Below are 19930 nucleotides of genomic sequence, written 5' to 3'. Positions count from 1 at the left end.
CTCTCTATCTCTCTCCCTTTCTCTCTGTAAAAAATCAATAAAATATATTAAAAAAAAAAAAAAACAGCTCCCACTAGTCATCAGTGGCCATTACGCCGCCAAAGCCAGCCTGTCACTGGCTCCTTCTGAGAACACTCTTCGCACCTCTGAGACACCCCTTCCTCCCAGCTCCACCCCCTCAACTGGTCTCAGTGGAGAGACTGAGGCCCAGTCCTATCCACACTCCAACCCCCCACCCCCCCACCCCGCCACTGCCCCCTCTCCCCCATGTGCTCATTGAGTCACGTGGTGAAAAAGTTACCAGTGATGACTCTGGATTTATGTCTCACCCTAATTCCTCTGCAGAACCTGGGACTGATAAATCTAAAGCTGCCTGTTCAACATTTCACTTGGTTTCCTACAGAAGTCTCACACTCCATACTTCCCACACTGAACTCTTGTACCCTTAAACCTGCTCCTCCTCAGGTTTTCTCCATCTCAGAAAATCGCAGCTTCATTCCACCAATCACTCAGGCCAAAAATCTTAGACCCTCCCTCGACTCCTCTCTTTCTTTTATACTCCAATTCAATCGGTCAGCAGATCTGACCAGCTCTACTTGTGGAGCTATCCTGAGTCTAACCACTTTTCACTGTTTCCACGGCCATAATCCTGGTTTAAGTCACTATCTTTCAACCTGGATGACTGCAATGGCCTTCAAACTGTTCATCCTGCTTCTGCCCATATGCTGGCCCTACCTCCCCACCACCCAGTTTAGTCTCAACACAGGGATACTTTTAAAATGCAAGTCTGATCATGTTACTCAAAACCCTCCAGTGGCTTCCATTCTCAAAGTACATAGAATCCAAAATACATAGAATTACTAGGACTGCAAGGTACTACATGACCTGCCACTCCCCCAACTCTATCCTTATTTCTCACCACACTTTCATTGACCCACTCCAGTCACATTCGCCTTCTTCCTCTTACTTGGACTTACCAAGCACGTTTGGCCTCAAGGCCTTGCACCTGCTATGCCTCAGCTTGGAACGCCTTGTCCCTAGATATCTTCCTGCTTTGCGGGGAAGAGAGACAAGGTAGGTTGAGCAAGGGAGGGTGACTAATTCCTTAATGTTTTCTGGGGACTGTCCTTACTTAAAAACTTGCCCTAACCAGTTTGGCTCAGTAGATAGAGCATCGGCCTGTGGACTCAAGGGTCTGGGTTCGATTCCGGTCAAGGGCATGTGCCTTGGTTGCGGGCACATCCCCAGTGGGAGGTGTGCGGAAGGCAGCTCATCAATGTTTCTCTCTCATCGATGTTTCTGACTCTATCCCTCTCCCTTCCTCTCTGTAAAAAATCAATAAAATATATTTAAAAAAACACAAAAAATGAAAAACTAAAAAGCCCTCTATTCCAGGAATCCCTTGAGTTCCTAGCAAATCAGGACACTAGCAGGGGTAGGTGAGTGTAAGGGTGCTGCAAACATTTAACATGGAGGTCAGAGCAGGCCTCGTGGACAAGGAGACATTTGAGGAAAGGCTTGTCGGAGGTGAGGGGTTGAGTTTGCCATTCCTTGTTGCTGTCTGATTCCTGGGTGCCTGTCTACAGAACCCAATGATACAGACACAGGAAACCCCAGTGGTTATCAAAAGCACACTTACCCCTGGCTGGGGCGGCTCATGTGGTTAGAGCATTGTCCTGTGCACCAGGAAGTTCAATCCCCAGTCGGGGTGTGTGCAACTGATCGATGCATCTCTCTCTCTAACTGATGCTTTTCTCTCTCTCTCTCCCTCTCTCTCTCCTTTATATATACTTTATATAAAGTATAAAGTATTTAGACTTTAAATGCTGTTTTTCATAATTGAGCTCTACAAAGAATAGTGGCCAAGGAAGCTTTGGAGCCTTGCACATTTGGAGTCTTGGCTCTGCTGTGTGACTTGAACAAGTTATTTAATTTCTCAAAGCCTGTTTTGTCTCATTTGTAAAATGAAGATTATAAAAATCTTAAGGGTCATGTGAAGATTAAAGGAGTTATTTTATATATATATGTTTTGAACCACTCCGGCACATAGCCAACACTCAGTTATGATCTATTATTGTTCTTTTCTCACCAGATTTTGGGTGGGCCATCGATATTATTTAACCTAGGTGCTGTTATGGGCAGGACACAGGGCAAACAAGACCTGAGGAAAGGGAGTTCAAGAGAAGAAGGCTATAAAAAAGGTGACCATTAAGCATAAGAGTTAATTTAGGTATTTGCTTCTAAATGATTTTTATTTTGAGATAATTGTAAGTTATGTGCAATAATATAGAGATCACATATCCCTTTACCCAGTTTCCCTCAATGGTAACATCTTGCATTCTATCACAGCCAGGAAAATGATACTGACACAATCCATAGTTGGCACTCAGTATTTTCTTACAGAAGCTAAGACTGTCCTCTTAATGGGATTGAATGATTGGTGCTTCCACGCCGGGAGGGTAGGAGGGACAAAGCGTGTAGGCCAAAAGTCCTTACCACCTCGATGCTGGGCTATGGCAGGGAGTGCCTCACCTGCTCTCTCTACTCCAACCTGCGGTAAAACACAAACAGTGCTTCTATAGCCCTTAGCAGTGTTCTGTTTTGCCTTGAGCATAATCAAAGCTACCACTTTCCGAATGTTACTATGAGCACAGGCTCTGTGCTAAATATTTTTCACGCATCATCTCAATCTTTACAACTGCCCTATGGGGTAGGTGATAATATTATCCCCATTTCATAGATGAGGACTGTAAGGCTAAGCAACTTGCCCAGGTCGTATACCTAGGAAGCAGGGGATCTGGGATTAGGACACAGGACCACCTGATCCCAAGGCTGTTCTTATCCACCCACGTGTCCCCCTCACACTCACGGCCCGGTATAGCGGAAAGGGACTGGATTACCTGTGGCCCATGACACGTGTTTTCTTTCCTTCCTCAGTAAGTTCACAATTGAATTGGAGAAGCAGAATATAAACTTGTAACTGATCGTTTAAGGTAGTTTATATAAAACAGCCATCCAGGGTGACCTGGAACCGAGAGGGCAGGGCAGTTGGGAGAGGCTTTCTGTGGGAGGTAGATGGGATCTTGAATGTAGGGCTGGACTTATACATATGAAAAGTCCATGTATGGTAGAGCCCACACTGTTAATGACACTCATGTCTGGTTTCACCCTGCCTTCCCCTGTCTCCTCCCTCCCCTTCAACTAAACAGATCAGTGGCAGACTTCCTTCAGAATACGTAACAATCCTCACAGCTAACATGTACAGAGTGCTTGCATTGTGCCTGTCACTGTTCTAAGTGCTTCACACATGGCAACTCATTTAATCCTCACGACAACCTATAGCATAGGTACTATTAGCCCCACTTTGCAATGGAAATATTGAGGCACAGAGAGGCCACTCAGTAAGAGCTAGGATCTGAAAGGAAACAGTTGAGTCTAGACCAGTGATGGCGAACCTATGACACGCGTGTCAGAGGTGACATGCGAACTCATTTTTTTGGTTGATTTTTCTTTGTTAAATGGCATTTAAATATATAAAATAAATATCAAAAATATACGTCTTTGTTTTACTATGGTTGCAAATATCAAAAAATTTCTATATGTGACACGGCACCAGAGTTAAGTTAGGGTTTTTCAAAATGCTGACAGGCCGAGCTCAAAAGGTTCGCCATCACTGGTCTAGACCCCCCACTTTTGAGCTCTATGCTCTGATGTCATTTTTGTTTTCCAGCATAAGAGTTAATTTAGGTATTTAGGTATTTAACTCTTTGTAGAGGCCCCGCTCTCTACTTTGTGACCCCTTTTCACACATCTCTATTGACAAAATCTCATTCAATAAAACTCAAGCTAAATAGCACAGAAGCAGTCGCCATAAGAGAAGCAAGCACTTTCTGAACAACCTTCTGTGATTGGCCCTGGGCCTCGTGATTCAAAGTTCATTTTCACAACAATTATGCAAGGTTTTTATAAATAAGGAAATGGAATCTCAGACAAATAAGAAACTTGCTCAAAGACTGAGAATCCCACCCAAAATCTATGCCCTCCCCTGTAGCTCATGTCTCAAACCCCTCCTCACTGAAGTCTTCCTCGCCCCATCACCCCCAGTAGCCACCTATCAGCCCCTGCTCTGCACTGGCCCTGTGCGTCCTGGGCCAATTCAGGAATGCGCACACACGGCCTGATGGTCCTCTCAGTCACATGCCTCTCCAGCCACGGGTAGCTCCAAAGGCCAGGAGCCACGGGACACACACTGTAGGGCTTATAAAATCTTCAAATTCTTGAGCTGGAATGCACCCAGAGATAACCAGGTACTCACTGTCCAGGCAGGGCTTCCTTCTACAGAGATCATTCAGCAATGGCTGTCTAAGCAGGTCCTAAGCCATGGATATAGCAACAAACAGAGCAGGGACAGTCCTTCATCTCCAGGAGGGAAGCTGACAATAAACAAGATAGAGTCAAATATATAGGATGGCAGGTATTGATCAGGTATTGATATATGAGAGGGGGGTGGGGAGAGAGAAAGAGAGAGAGAGAGAGATCGTAGGTTGGCCCAGGGTGGCATCTCTGAAAGGGCTTCTCCCTCAAAGCCTGTCACTCACCACTTGCTTGTCCAGCTACAGAAAGGTCATTCCCTTAAAGGCGCTCATTCCATTTTTAACAAGCCGATTGTTCCGAAGCTCAACACATCTTCTTCCAGGGACTTGTACCCTCCCTCCCAAGTTCTGCTTTCGGTTGGGGCACCCAGTATGCCTGACCCCCTCTCCTAGAAGGGCCGACCCACAGCCCTTCACCTGTTTGAGGACAGTTATGTTTCCTTCTAGTAAGTTTCCCCCAAACCCTAACATCCTGTTCTTTCAGCTGTTTCCTGAAAGACATGGTTGCAATACCTGTCACCCTGCTGGCTGCCCTCCTTACAGGGCACTGTCCTTTATCAAAGAACAGAACATTTTACTCAAGGGTGGCTGGACTGGCACAGAATATTCCAGATTATTGCTTCCTGGATTTGGACGCAGTACTATATATATATGTAAACATGTTTTAACCCTTCCTAAGCAGTGCTCAGTCCTCACTTCAGGGAGCCAGTTCAGAATCTTCAGAACCTGGAAGCCAGGGGAAATACTGGGGTCAGTGGAGGGGCCAGCCTTTCCTTCCGTGGGGGCTCCTAGAAGAAGGCAAGAGAGGGAACCCAGGTGAAGAGGCAGCATAGGGACACCCTGCCCTTGACAGTGTGCAGGGGTCCTGGCAAGAGAGTACGGCACTGCGTCGGGAAGGGCACAGAAGCCAAAGAGCTTCTCTACCTTCCTTCATTTCTTATGAAAGAGATTAAAGATCTTTTCGTATGTTTAAAAGCAACTTATATTTCTTTTATATATCCTTTGCAAAACTGTCAATTAGTTAAGCTTCTTTTCCTTGTTGACTTATAGGAGATCTTTATATGTTAAGGAAACTAACCCTTTGTGTTATATGATACAACTACTTTTTTTTCCAGTTTGTCATTTGTCCGTTCACTTTGTTTATATATATTTTTATTTCTATGTAGAAAAGTTTTATTTTTTTAAGTAGTCAGATATATCAATCTTTTCCTTTTGGGCTTTCCCCCTCCTCCTTCTTCACATATATCATATGTAGAAAAGCCTTCTCCATTCTTATATTATAAAAATAATCTCCCATGTCATCTTCAATAATTTTTATGATTTCACTTCTTACACTTAGAGCTTTGATCTATCTGAAATTCATTCTTATGTACCACTTATTGTTCCTTTACTGTATGTGCCAGGCATGTTGTTCAGCATTTTCCATAGATCACCTTATTTAGTAGCAGTAATGACGGCAACCTCTATTTTACCGAGGAGAACATTGAAGCCCAGCAGGCAAACTCAGCCAAGACATCCATCCAGCAAGTGTCAGAATGGAAACCAAGTCAGCCCGAGCTCACTTTGTATACCCTTCACTCTAGTATGTATAAGAGAGGGATCCAGCCCTAACCGGTTTGGCTCAGTGGATAGAGCGTTGGCCTGTGGACTGAAAGGTCCCAGGTTCGATTCCAGTCAAGGGCATGTACCTTGGTTGCAGGCACATCCCTAATGGGAGGTGTGCAGGAGGCAGCTGATCGATGTTTCTCTCTCTCTCCCTTCCTCTCTGTAAAAAAATCAATAAAATAATTTTTTTAAAAAAAGAAAAGAAAGTGAGGAACTGGTTCACCATTTAAAAAAAAAGAGAGAGGGATCTGATGTTTGGAAATCCCCGACTTTGTTACCATGCGTTTCAGGAAAGACTGCTGTTGAGTGTGTGATGATTACTGCCCATGCCATGAGGCCTGAAGAACTAGATGGCGCATGGAGGTGGGGCGACTGGATGTCAGTTCACCAAAGCCACTCTCCAGCTCGGTGACTGACTCATACCTCTGTCTGGAATCTGAGGATTCGAATTCTTCTCTTGCCAAATGATGGGCGAGGAGATGAAGTTACACCAGAGTAGACAGGGTTGTGACTATTAAATCCTTGAATATAAGAGTCTCGAACTTCCCTTGTCATGGGACAGCATAGATCCCAAAGTTTGCATGGGGTTCAACATGCAAGTAGAACATAACTGCTGAATTTTTTTATTCTTAGATACATATCTTCTCACATTTAACATTTCTGAAATTAGGATGCTTGTGCTAATTAATGGTGCTTTATAATTGCTGTTGGCTATTTGACAGATGAGATGCAGCAGTGGCTCTCTGCACATGTGCCAACTTGCTTTATATTTCTGATGGCACAATGGACAATGGCAACCCATCAATGTTTCATTCAGCAAATAATCTGAGGACCATTTCAGGAGGTAATATAATCTTGGCTGTGTTCTGAAACCCTCTTTGACACCAGAAAAAGTACGAAGTGACCTGCACTGGAACTTGTGGATCGGGGGAGGGGAAATGAGTCACGGGCTTAGAAGAAAATTGTTGAAAGAACTGTTTAAAGAAATAATTGCATAACTGACATTCCTGGAGGATGATTGTGTTTGGAGAAACAGAACATGTATACCCAGTTCTGAAGTGAAACACATTGTATAAGACTGAACTCTGAATAAGAAGTTTGGGGAAATACTTTAACCTATTTATTTCTCTTATATGATCAGCATTTCTTGGAGGAGGCAGAGCTTGTGAAAATGCACATCCCAGCCTTCTCTCAGAGACTGAGGCTTCGTAAATTTGAGATGGGGCCCGGGAATACACGTTAACCCACATGCTAGGTGATTCTGATGTACCACCCTGTGAGAAACAGCGAAAACAATGGGAAATAATTTGGTAATTATTTTTTTCCTTATAATCTGTTAGCGTTACATATCTCTCCCAAGAAATGTACCCTAGTCCTACTTGATTGGTCTTTTTGGTCATCCAGACATAGCTTGTAAAAAGCCCTTGTGTTGAGCATTTCACAAACCTCAGACCTTCCTGACACTACTCACATGCTTATGCCTTTAAAAATAATTGCTCTTGATTATGGGCCATTCCTGTCCTTGTTAGTATGTGTGAGCCCTGCCGTGGCTCCTTCAGATGCCCATGCATACCCTGTGGCATTCAGAGAGGATTCATTAATAATGAAATGAAGACTGGGTGACAGAGAGAAGAGCTATATATATATGGGCCACTTCTTAGGATGCCTTTTAGAAATCACAAACAAAAAGCCTGCATGTAACATACTACTTGGCATGTAATAGGCTTTCAATAAATATTTGTTGCACCTAGCCCAGGATAACAAATATTTGACAGGCCGCCACACTGCCTCTCCTGTGTTTCTTCATCGCATGACTTTCCATCAAGTCAAGCAGAATTGGCTTGCAAAATGGAACTTATTTGCCAGTTCTAAACAAAACGAAAGCCCTCTCCTCCTACAGCTCAGTTGTTAACTCCACTTGTTAAGAAAAAAATGACAAATATACACTAATACTTAAAAAGTCAAGTCGGTATGATCAATACCAAGGGAAAAATACAGGGAGTTACGCTAAGGATATGAAGTAGCCAGCACCTCACAATAAGCAGGTGTCTGGATTTAGAATGGTACTAACAATATAATAATGAAAATGACACTAAATCCCATCACCTCATCTCCTGAGATTAGCAAAGTCTGTAACCTTTCAGATAATGATCCCAATACCACAGAAACAGGGCCCCCAGTTCAGCTGGATCCAGAATAGATGGGCAAGTTGAGAGTCCTGCCTTCTAACTCATATCAGGAGGCAGGGATGGCATTATTTGACCCGAAAAGGAGATAAGTAAAAGCAAGGCTCTCGGGGGAGCATTTTTTCCCCTCCTGATCCCTTCACCGCTCCTTCCCCATGCACCCTTGGGACCCCATCCTTATCTATCACTTCATGATCCAGACATTTCTATTTTCACTGATAAAGTTCTCTTTTGTGTATCTGCATAAGCTGTCTGAAGTAGGCTGCTCTGAAGTAAAGCCAGACCTTTCTGACTCTTTCAAACATGGCCAATCTAGTTGTTATGAAGTGAAAGGGCGAGGGCTAGGCCCTCCACCTTGCCCCAGGGTAAGGGCTAGGCCCTCCACCTTGCCTCAGGGTAAGGGCTACGCCCTCCACCTTGCCCCAGGGTAAAGGCTACGCCCTCCATCTTGCCCCAGGGTAAGGGCTATGTCCTCCATCTTACCTTGGCCACGTGCTTGGCAAGGAGCTTCTTCCCGGAAGTCTAAGACTCTGCTAGCCACACCCAGGAACAAGACATCGACTTGCGCCTGGCCAATCGGCAGAGCACAGTCCTTTCTCCCCCCCTTACTCCAACCCCCGCTTTAAAACCCATCTCTAGGCGGGGTTCTGTCTCTTCGCCACTTGGCTTGTCGTTGTGTCGGTGAGTCTGGTGGATGGGGAGCTCAAGCTAGCTTGAAATACAGATTCTTATGCTTTTGCATCGGATTGGCTGGCTCCCTAATGTGGTTTCTTGGGGATCTTGAAATCTGGGCATAACATGAAGTATGGTAGCAACCATCCCAGGTAGAAACTGTAGCCTAACTCTAACCCTGCTGTTTGGCTTATGTACCTATTTGCTTCGTTTAACAATGGACAGGTTATTTTGATTTTCTGAATTATATAAATCATCCCATTCGATTAAATGCCTTATTGATTGTAATGTGAATATCCCATGGGTTGTGGTCATACTGGTCTTAGAAAGCACATTTTCCTTTACCTGGGAAGGACAGCACAGTTATCCCAAGGTCAGAGGACTCTAGACCCAAAACTGTAATTTAGATAACATGCCTAAATTTAACCCAGGTTCCTCATTCCAGACCCGAGGGCTCTAGATAATGTGTTTCCGCTAATTCAGTGATCCAGAGACCCAAAACTATAATTTAGATAACATGCTGCTTCTGCTTCTGTAAACTGCTTTTTTGCAAACCAGGTTCCTCATTCCAAACCTTGAGATGTAATCAATACCTTTGTGATCTTTGCCTATATAAGTCTGGCTTTGTCACCATCTTATCACTATGAGATTTGGGAATGACCCCTCATAGTCCCGGATTGCAATAAATGTGACTCTTTAATTCGACTTCTTGAGGCGTCCTTCTGTGATTTGCGGGGTACATTACAACAGTTATCTCCTAAGTTCCTATTTTAACTCCTAGACTGAAAGCTAGAAGACCTAAAGGTATATTTAAGGCATTTATAAGCTCTGAATTTTCTGGAGTCAGTCTCAAAGGGAAATTGAGTGTTAAAGGCTATAGTATAGAAATGTGTATTATTTGGACCCTGCTAGTGAATGAGATTCTCTAAATCAGAAATTTTTTTTAACCATACATTAATGTTTACTTTTACTTATAAATATAGAAAATGGATTAAAGGCATTACATACCTCTCTGCCTTAGAAACAGCCTCGCTGGTTTGAAGCTGCCATAAGATCAGCACCGAGAGCACAGCTGTTTGTCCTCTGAGCTGCAATGTGTTGGGCTAAATGTCTCCAATGTGCCTCTTCTTGAGTTTTTAGGCAGGTTTTTACAGAGTCCTGTCTACTGTCTCCTAGTGGAGCTGTCAGACGCCACCCCTGGCTCTTACAATGAACCTGCCTTTCAACATGCATGTCTTCTTCCTAAAGGTTTATGGGCTAGAAACCAGAGAATGAGGTTTCTTTGAATTGTGTATGAAATAATAAGCTCTCAATGAGGCCTTGGGGACTTTCTGATGAATAAAGTACATTAAATTAGATGAGGAACCTTTTGCCATCTAATTAGACTATGTAGAGTCATTTTACACTTAACTCTTGGATTCTTGGGTAGTTGAGTTTGTTGGAAAAGTCACTTCTGGTAATGTGCTGCAATTTTTAAAAATATATATATTTTATTGATTTTAAAAAAATATATTTTATTGATTTTTTACAGAGAGAGGAAGGGAGAGGGATAGTTAGAAACATCGATAAGAGAGAAACATCGATCCGCTGCCTCCTGCACGCCCCCTACTGGGAATGTGCCTGCAACCAAGGTACATGCCCTTGCCGGAATCGAACCTGGGACCCTTCAGTCCGCAGGCCGACGCTCTATCCACTGAGCCAAACCAGTCAGGACATGTGCTGCAATTTTAACATAATTTAGTAGTGGTTGGAAAATTAAAATGTTTTGGAAAACATTTCCTAGAAAAATTCAGATATATTCCTGAAAAGGTTTTTAATTTTTTGTAGTATATTCAAGGGAGCCTTGCAATAATCCTTTTCCTTTAAAAACATGTGCTTGCTTTTCATATGCTAACTTGCTCAGAGCAAACAGGTCCTGTTGGTTTTTTAGTTTCTAAGTGTGCAGCTTGACCGAACCTAGGAAGATCAGGGAAGAGCCTCCATTTCTAGGAAGAAGGCAGGATAGGGATCAGTCCAACCTCTCGCTAGAAACAACCAAAAATGCTGGCTAACAATTTTTTTGACGTCTTAACAGCATCGAAGAGCTGTCAAGATAGTAAGAAACGAAAGTCCCAAATCAAAGGAAAACAAGACCTCTTTTAGTGGCATCCATCCTACCGCTGTTTTTGAACTAAGGACATTTGCCAATTTGGGCAAACTTGACTTTTGGTTCTGAGGGCTTCTCAGGACAGGGGACAGAATCAAAGCCCAGGGCACACCCCTCCCGTGACTAATAAGGGTCAAACCCTCAGGGCAAGGGTGAGACAAAGTGAATGTGCCTCTACCCTCAGGCCCAGGAGGCCACAGGAAATGTTGCCATTATCATGCGCGGAGCAGGAGGGGGAAATGGTAGGGAACTGCTCTAAAAAGTTACCCCAGCGAATTGGTACTTTCACAGCGTCCAAATCTACGGTATATTGCTTTGGTGATCAAATAAATAAACAACATTAACAAAACTATAAAACCATAAAAACCTGTCAAGTTGTGAATTTAGTTTAAAGTAAAGGGAAGTTCTTTCTGGAGGAAATTAGTGTCATCCTGGGCTTCAAAGAATTCCCCTGAAGAAAATTTCAACAACAATGAGCAGCTGAGCTCTCTCTCCAGGGAGCTTGCCTGTGGCTTTCCCCGCCCACTCTTCTCCCCCCAGGCACATTACCTTTACCTTTCTCTCCCTTAAGCTACAAGGGCCCTTCTTTTGCCTCTGAAACTTGTTTCCTGAGCCCATTTCGTCTACAGCTCACTTCTTCTATCTCTGTGACTTTCTAAATAAACTTTCTCTTATAGTTTGAAAACAAGAACAATGAGCAGCATACAGTAAAAACAAAAAAACTAAGCCTACGATGACATAAACCATCAAGAATGAGAACTAGAAAAAAGAGACCTCCAAAGACTTCAGATTTTGAAATTATTAAACAGAGTGTATAAAAGCAACTATGCTTACTTCGGAAATATATGTGCATAAAAGGAAATGACCTAGCAAGTTTGAAAAAGAACCAAATAGAATGTCTCAAAATAAAAAATACAGTAACCAAAATCTAAAACTCAATAGACATGTTTAAGCAGTTTAGATACAACTAAAGAGAGAATTGAGAACTAAAATATAGACCAGAATAAGTTATTCAGCATATAACACAGCAAATATAAAAGAGAGGCTAAGAGATATGGAAAACAATGAAAATATCTAGCATTCATTTAATCAGACTCTCAGAAGGAGAGAAGAGAAGGGCTTGGATAAAGGTAATATTTGAAGAGATAATGACTATGAATTTTCAGAACTGATCATCTTATTTATTAAAAACAGGTCTTCACTTTTACACTGTATGTTTATATGCTGTTTGAATTTTTTTTTTAAATATCTTTATTGATTTTTAGAGAGGAAGGGAAAGGGAGAGAAAAATAGAAACATCAATGATGAGAGAGAATTATCCTGACCTCCTGGTTCATAGGTCGACACTCAACCTGAGCCATGCCAGCCAGGTTACCTACCACCTCTGTTTTAATTTCATTTATCCATCTCCCGACCCTGCCCAAATAATGTTTATGGAGCACTTGCCTTGTACCATGTCCTTTGCTATGAATGAATAAAGGGGACAGATTCAAGAGACATTCAGGAGGTAGAGCTGAATGGACTTGGTAACCCGTTGATTCAGGGTTGAGGTAATTACCAGATTTCTAGCACCTGCTAATAATGATGGCGGATAATAATAGCATTAGCCAAGTTTGAGGAGACCAATAGAGCAGGTTGTGAGGTAAAGATATTGGGAATTTTATTTTGATTTACTGAGTTTGAGGTGCCTGTGGTACATCTAGGTGGAGATTTCTAATGGGAAGATGGAAATTTGGTTCTGAAACTCAGAAGAGAAATGAGATGTGGACCTGGGGATTATAGAAGCCATAAAAATATAAATGGAGCCGAAATCGGTTTGGCTCAGTGGATAGAGCGTCGGCCTGCGGACTGAAAGGTCCCAGGTTCAATTCCGGTCAAGGGCATGTACCTGGGTTTCAGGCACATCCCCAGTAGGAGGTGTGCAGGAGGCAGCTGATAGATGTTTCTCTCTCATCGATGTTTCTAACTCTCTATCCCTCTCCCTTCCTCTCTGAAAAAAATCAATAAAATATATTAAAAAATATATATATATATATAAATGGAGGTTGAAGCCAGAGGAGTGTGTGGGATGGCCCAATCGATGAATATGTTGAAGTATGGTAGCAATCATCTCAGGTAGAAACTATAGTTTAACTCTAACCCTGTTGTTTGTCTTAACAATAGAAAAGTTATTTTGATTTTCTGGATTGTATAAATCATCCCATTCGATTGAATGACTACCCTATTGATTGTAATGTGAAATCCCATTTGTAGTGGTCATACTGGTCTTAGAAAGCACATTTTCCTTTACCTGGGAAGGGCAGCACAGTTATCCTAAGGTCAGAGGGCTCCAGTTAACGTGTCCCTGTTGACTCAGTGTTCCGGGAGACCCAAGACTGTAATTTAGATAACATGCTTAAGTCTGACCAGGTTCCTCATTCCAGACCCGAGGGCTCTAGATAATGTGTTTCCGTCAATTCAGCGATCTGGAGACCCAAAACTGTAATTTAGATAACATGCTGCTTCTGCTTCTGTAAACTGCTTTTTTGCGAACCAGGTTCCTCATTCCAAACCCTGGGATGTAATCAATACCTTTGTGATTTTTGCCTATATAAACCTGGTTTTTCGACTATCTTGTTACTATGAGATTTGGGAATGACCCTTCATAGTCCCGGATTGCAATAAATGTGACTCTTTAATTCGACTTCTTGAGGCGTCCTTCTGTGATTCACGGGATACATTACAACAATGTTTGTTGAATCTACTTGAAAGAATGAGTAGTATGCTCACCAAAGTGCCATTTTCCTTAGCATATATTTTGTGCCTACATTAAAAATGTTTCCATAAAATATCTTCCTTTATCCCAAATCATATTGATCTCAGAGTAACCATTAATGACTTGAGTACATGTAATAGCTTCAATTTTACCAAAGTCATTTAAGAATGAGAGACATGTGGAAAATTTATTAGAGTATTCTGACAAGCAAATCTTGTACCTGGATACCCATTAAGTAAAAAGTTTGCAGCAAATATTTAATGCAATGGCAAGAGTTCTGATGATGTCAAAACACACTCTGCTCAGATAGAAATTCAGTAAGAAACTTATTAAAATTATCAGCATAAATAAAAAATTTCTGTTTAAATTTTTTTAAATATTTTTTTATTGATTTCAGAGATGAAGGGAGAGGGAGAGAGAGATAGAAACATCAATGATGAGAGAGAATCACTGATCGGCTGCCTCCTGCACCCCCCCGACTGGGGACCGAGCCCACAACCCAGGCATGTGCCCTGGACCAGAATCATATCTGGGACCCCTCAATCCACAGGCTGATGCTCTTATCCACTGAGCCAAACCCGCTAGAGCTGATGTTTAAATTTTTTATCTAACATTGTGATTTTCAAAACATACCTGGGAGGTTTAAGACCCTTTGAAGCTAGAATTTTAGAATTTTTAGCCCTGGAAGAAAACTTAGAGGTAATGTAATGTAAACCTTTACATTTTCAATTAAAGACTAAAGAGAGAATGCCATGCCATAGCCACTCAACCTGGAAGAAGTGCCCAGGATTCTCGATCCCTAGAGCATTCTTTTCTCTTCACATCCTTCCACCAATCTTGCTGAAGTTCCAGGATAAAAATGACCTAAACTTCAGCTGTCCAAATGAAAGCTTTTAATTTACTCATGAATTTAATGCATATCTGTGTCACTTGGAGCTAGATAAGAATAAAAAGCCAAGTCTGATTAACATTCTTCCTTTGCTTCATTCTGTCTCAGGCATCTTGGCAGAATGCATTATCCATGTCCCACAAGGACAGAAGTGGGGGATAGGACAATGACAAGACTTTGATCTCAAGTAGTGATGGATGCCAGATTTAGCAAATAAAAATAAGACAATGCCCAGTTAAATTTGAATTTCAGATAAATAATAAATAATTTTTTTAGCATAGGTATGTCCCATACAATATTTAGGACATACTTTCCAAAAAAAATATTCATTGTTTTTCTGCAATTAAAATTTAATTGGGAGTCATGTATTTTATCTGGTAACCTTAATCTTAAAGTCAAGAACACAGACTTTCATGCACTTAGATATGAATGAGGCAGATGAAGTTAGACCCACTACAGATAGCTGATGTTTTACAAAATTGCAAATTTTAAGTCATCGTACAACCTTTAGCTAGATTCCCTAAGAAAAAGAGGCAGCTCAAATAAATAAAATCAGAAATGAAAGCGAAGTTACAGCTGATACACAGAAGTACAAAGGACCATGAAAGACTACCATAATCAAATACACACCAACAAATTGGACAACCCAAAAGAAATGGATAAATTCCTAAAACATACACTCTTCCAAGATTGAACCATGAAGTAATACAAAATCTAAATAGATCAATTACTAGCAGGGAGATTGAACCAGTAACCAAAAACCTCCCCAAAAAGCAAAAGTCCAGGACCAGACAGCTTCACTGGTGAATGCTACCAAACACTTAAAGAACAGTTAATACATATCCTCCTCAAACTCTTCCAAAAACCTGAAGAGGTGAGAACCCTTGCAAACTCATTTTACGAAGCCAATATTATCCTGATATCCAAACCAGACAAACACACACACACACACACACACACACACACACACACACATTACAGGCCAATATCCTTGATGAACATAGAGTCAAAAATCTTCAACAAAGCTAATATAATGTTATATGCCAATATTAACTCAATAAACTATTCTTCAAATCATCCTAGGATCTGCTACTGTTTTTGCAGAAGTGAAGGCGGTGTCCTGCCGTGCCATTGCCATCCCCACTCCGTGTAGTATAATGTGACACTGATACTCCACGAGATGAGCAGGAACGGTGGTGACGGGGGTGGGAGGTACGGACGGACACAGTCTCCAGCACTGCGTTCTAAAGCAGCCGTGCCCTCTCCTGTGTTCTTAATAGCGTAGACCGATTTTGCAGGCACAGAATCAAAATTCATTATGTAATCAGTGATTACAAAACCAAAGCTAAAATGCAGAACAATACAATGTTTCATTACAGAAAACCATGAAAAAGAAGCCTTCTGCAAGACAGTGTCTCGCCCTCACGTCCAAGGCGATGGCCTGCATGTAAGCCTCATTAAACAACAAGGCTGAGCATGAACGTCTCACCAGGCAGCGAGGAGACGCGTCACAAAACCAGGGCTGATAAGGGCCATGAAGGGCCAGCTGTGTGCCAGCATATTAACAGAGTTTGGTCACACGCTCAGTGGCAGCAAAATGTCATATCAACACCAACTCTATGAGTAAATTTCAAGTTCAGCCACAGTGGCCATACAGCAGTGCCAAAACCTGGCTGAGTCTAGGTATGACATGACCTCCCCACGTGGCTAGGTGTCCTTGGTTGGAAGTGGTGGGAGTGATGGCAGCAGTGGCAGTGGGAGTCGAAACCTGGATTCAGAGAGTGAATGAGCCTTACTGACGTCTGTGTATTGACAAGTCACCCTGTGATCCCGACCTGACGTCGTGCGTGTCTGATCCTTTGAATCACACGTAGGGTCCTAAACACAGCCCAGGTGAGAAGAACCCAGGCTTCCTCCTGCCACTGTGGGCTTCTCAGAGAGAGAGCCCTTCTGCTTGGCCTCTTGGCCTCTTTTGCAAGAAAGATAAGGCGTTAAGCTTCCCTCTGGGGAGCCCTGGTTGATGTAGGGCAAGGCAGAACTGTATCTGGTAGTCACTCAGCAGAATGGTGTGCACCTGTGTCTGTCTGCGTGTCCCTTGTTGAGCGCCTTCTGTGTACCAGGCCCCATGCAGCATGCACATCGCCACGATGGCAGAACTTTCAGGTAAGAAACTGAGAGCTAGTCATTCCCACCAGGGAGGGTGGAGCTAGGACTGAGGCCTCTCTGGCTCCAAAGTTGAGGCCTCTTCCAGCAGGCCACCCCACCTTCAGGTGGGAGTCTATCCACCTTCAGACCTTTCATTCCCCATCCTTGTGATGCTGTACGTTCGGAACAATTTTCTCGGCTTTAGTCTCTGGGTTTCAACTCCACAGTGCCAGCAGCGACATGGTGCAGAGCCTGCCCACCAGGACTGGATGGGGGAGTAGGAGCTGCAAAGTTTGACAAGAGCCAAGGTGATAAGAGCACCATGAAATGCCAGCCGTGTGCCAGCAGATTAGCAGAGTTTGGTCACACGGTGAATGCCAAGGTGACAAGAGCAAGAGCAGAACTACTCCTGTCGATGTAAGAAGGTCCAAGCCTGTAGAGAATTGTTAGAAGAGTTTATTTGAGCCAAACTGACAACATATGCCGGGGAGCAAGATCTCAGATGCTACGGAGACCAACAGTTTTGTCGTTTCTTGGATGCATTTGAAATGAAGGAGGGGATGTAAGGAGTATTACCTGATGGTGGGAGAGAGCAAGGCAGGCATGGATTACAGGATAAGGAGGGGTCTGAGAAAAAGGCACTCAAAGGTGTGTTAATCCAGACGCATGGAAAGAATGGACGGGGCCTGCTATAGGCCTGGGGTGTGACTACGCACATGACCCGCCTACTTAGGAATTTACGACCAGATGGCCCGGTGAGGTTACTTTCTATAGAACCCCCTTTTCGTCCACACTCCTAATTCAAGTGTTTTTAGTTATGAATTCTAGTTTTAATTTCCTGAGCATTGAAAGTCCCAGGCATTGTTGCAAGCACCACACACACTTTATCTGCCTTAGTGCTTCCAGCAACCCCAAAGGCACAGGTCCCGGATCCCTCACTAGATTTCACCCAGGTCCTGGTAGGCTTCAGAATGGTCCTCAATTCTGAAACAGTTCTGTGCACATACTGCTTTATTCATCCCCCCCCCTCCCCCCCTCCCCCCAGCAAGGTCTGGGACAGCATCATCAAATATGTTGATATTTCTGAGGCAAACATATGTGTAATCAGGCTTAATGAGATAAATAAAACTGTATAAAATTTCTCATCAGGTCGAGTCAGGTTTTGCCATCAAATGAATTTCCTGCAAGCTTAAAAAACATTCATTTTGCAGAGCTCTTTGGGTTTCAGAATTGCCAGTACAGGATTGTGGATCTGGAATGTTGTTATTCCCATTGTACAGATGAGAAACTGAGGTTTAGAGATATTAAGAACCTAGCCAAGGTCAAACTGACCAGAATGTAGACCTAATTTGATTTCGTTCATACTGTCCTATGCTTTAACTCCTGCTTTCACTCCAAACCTCCACTGGCAGGAGGTAAAAATACTCAGATCGATCTAGTCTATTTCCATGAAAAACCATTTACTGCTGACATTCAAATACATTTACACTGGAAATGATTAATAGCCTTTCTTATAAACTGAAGGCTAGAGAGGTTTGTCAAAGACGTTAACAAAACCCCAGTCATGTTGGGGAGGGGAGGTGAAGGGCGTATGGCTTTCTCCTCACGAAGCAAAGACACTGTACTTTTCTGTTCTTCCCAACTCCTGCTTTCTTCTGTGGTCCCACTTCTGCTCTAATGGATCGGCGGCCCCTGCTTTCTGCTCACGTGGGCTCAGGAGCTGTTGGCGTCTCCCCCGCCAGCTTCTCCCGGGCCTGCTGTGCTTTCTAGCCGCCTCCTCTTTTCCTCAGTCCAGCCTCTCCTTGCCATGCCATCGGCCCCACCGTTCAAGGTTCTCACCAACCCTGTCATCCACTGATACCCTTATGTGAACCCAGTGCAAGAGCCGCCTGCTAACTGAATTGCAAGAAACAGGATCATTGCACCTGAACATCCTCAGTCTCATTCTAGAACGTAGAAGTTTGTCATTCCAGCTGAGGTCAAAGAGCCTGATTCAGGGGATTGTAGAGGATGGAAGTGAGGTGTACCTGTTAGTGTGTGTGTGTGTGTGTGTGTGTGTGTGTGTGTGATTGCTGCTTCACTACAGCTCCTGCCTCCTCCCAGTCACCAAGAATGTGGATACCTGGCCAGCTACTCAGCAAGACATCAGATTCCAGGAATCTGAGCAGAAAAACAGGAGCGAGTGACTTCTGGCCCTGGAATCTCTGCCATTTCAGCTGGGGCTGGGCCTTGACTAAATCATCGTCACTGGCTACCCACTCTGGATAATGAGGTGTGAGGTTGTGAGGAATTGACATGCACTTGGTTGAGTTTGTCTTTATATTTTTTCAATTAAGTATATTGTCCTTCTTTGGATATATTTGAAGCATATCAAACTTTGGTGGGCAGAGCAATTGCTGGTATTTGTTTAGGTTATTTGGAGTCTAGGCCTGGGGGAGTAAAAAAAAAAGGCAACCCAGAAAACTGAATAGAAAGTGGATCTGTCCCGTTTTAAAATTTTGTTTTTCCTCAGAGGTCTCTCTGCTTGTGAAATCCTGTTACCCCTGATGTTCTTATGAAAGATACTCTTTTGTTCTTCAAGTTATGAGAAAACAACCCATGGAGAGTGACGGAACGCCACTGATTTTCATTAAGAGCTGATGAATACTTGGGCCAGATCTCTTAGAGATCAAAGGAGAATAATGCATTTAAACTCAAAGTTCTTTTTTTTTCTTCAAAAGGACAGACCTCAGTGAAAACATGTATTTCCTAACCCAATAAAGAAATCTGACAATCTGTCCTACTAGCCAATTTACTAAATTTCATGTTTGTTGAAATCACAGATGCTGTGGCGAGTCTTGCCCTCCTTGTATTTTTTAGAACTCAAGCCAGTGAAATGCCAACAGGGGGCTCGTGGGCATGTTTGCTCCTGACAGGGAAGCAGCCCCTCATTTCTTCTTCATGTTCCGAGGTGACTGCGTATCCCCACACTCATACCTCCCCTCACTCACACCTCCCTCAGCGCCTCTCTTCCTCGCCTTTGATTCCAGCTCATGTTTTCTGCCCTTGACATTGCAGACTTGGTGACTCAGGGTTTCATTCTCAGTTTCCCTGTTTTCTTACTCTGGACACCGTCACTCTGTGCTGATCCATTGTTCTGCCTTGACTGCTCACCGAGGA

The 19930-nt window shown here is 43.1% G+C and overlaps 1 protein-coding gene across 1 annotated transcript in view; it reads right to left on the bottom strand.

The window, feature by feature from the left end:
• Positions 1-16766, bottom strand: part of PABPC1 (poly(A) binding protein cytoplasmic 1) — a 50804-nt gene extending 34038 nt beyond the window's left edge. Inside the window, exons 1-2 of the mRNA XM_014467265.2 lie at positions 16744-16766; positions 15843-15971 (exon numbers count right to left, since the gene is read on the bottom strand). Coding sequence (XP_014322751.2) covers positions 15843-15971; positions 16744-16766 — 152 coding nt within the window. The remainder of the gene's footprint in view (positions 1-15842; positions 15972-16743) is intronic.
• Positions 16767-19930: the final 3164 nt, after the last annotated feature.

Source organism: Myotis lucifugus, unplaced genomic scaffold (genome assembly GCF_000147115.1).
Source record: "Myotis lucifugus unplaced genomic scaffold, Myoluc2.0 scaffold_385, whole genome shotgun sequence".
Taxonomy (NCBI): Eukaryota; Metazoa; Chordata; class Mammalia; order Chiroptera; family Vespertilionidae; genus Myotis; species Myotis lucifugus.
The sequence above is the reverse complement of the archived record's forward strand: the minus strand, read 5'-3'. Positions and strand labels throughout refer to the sequence as shown.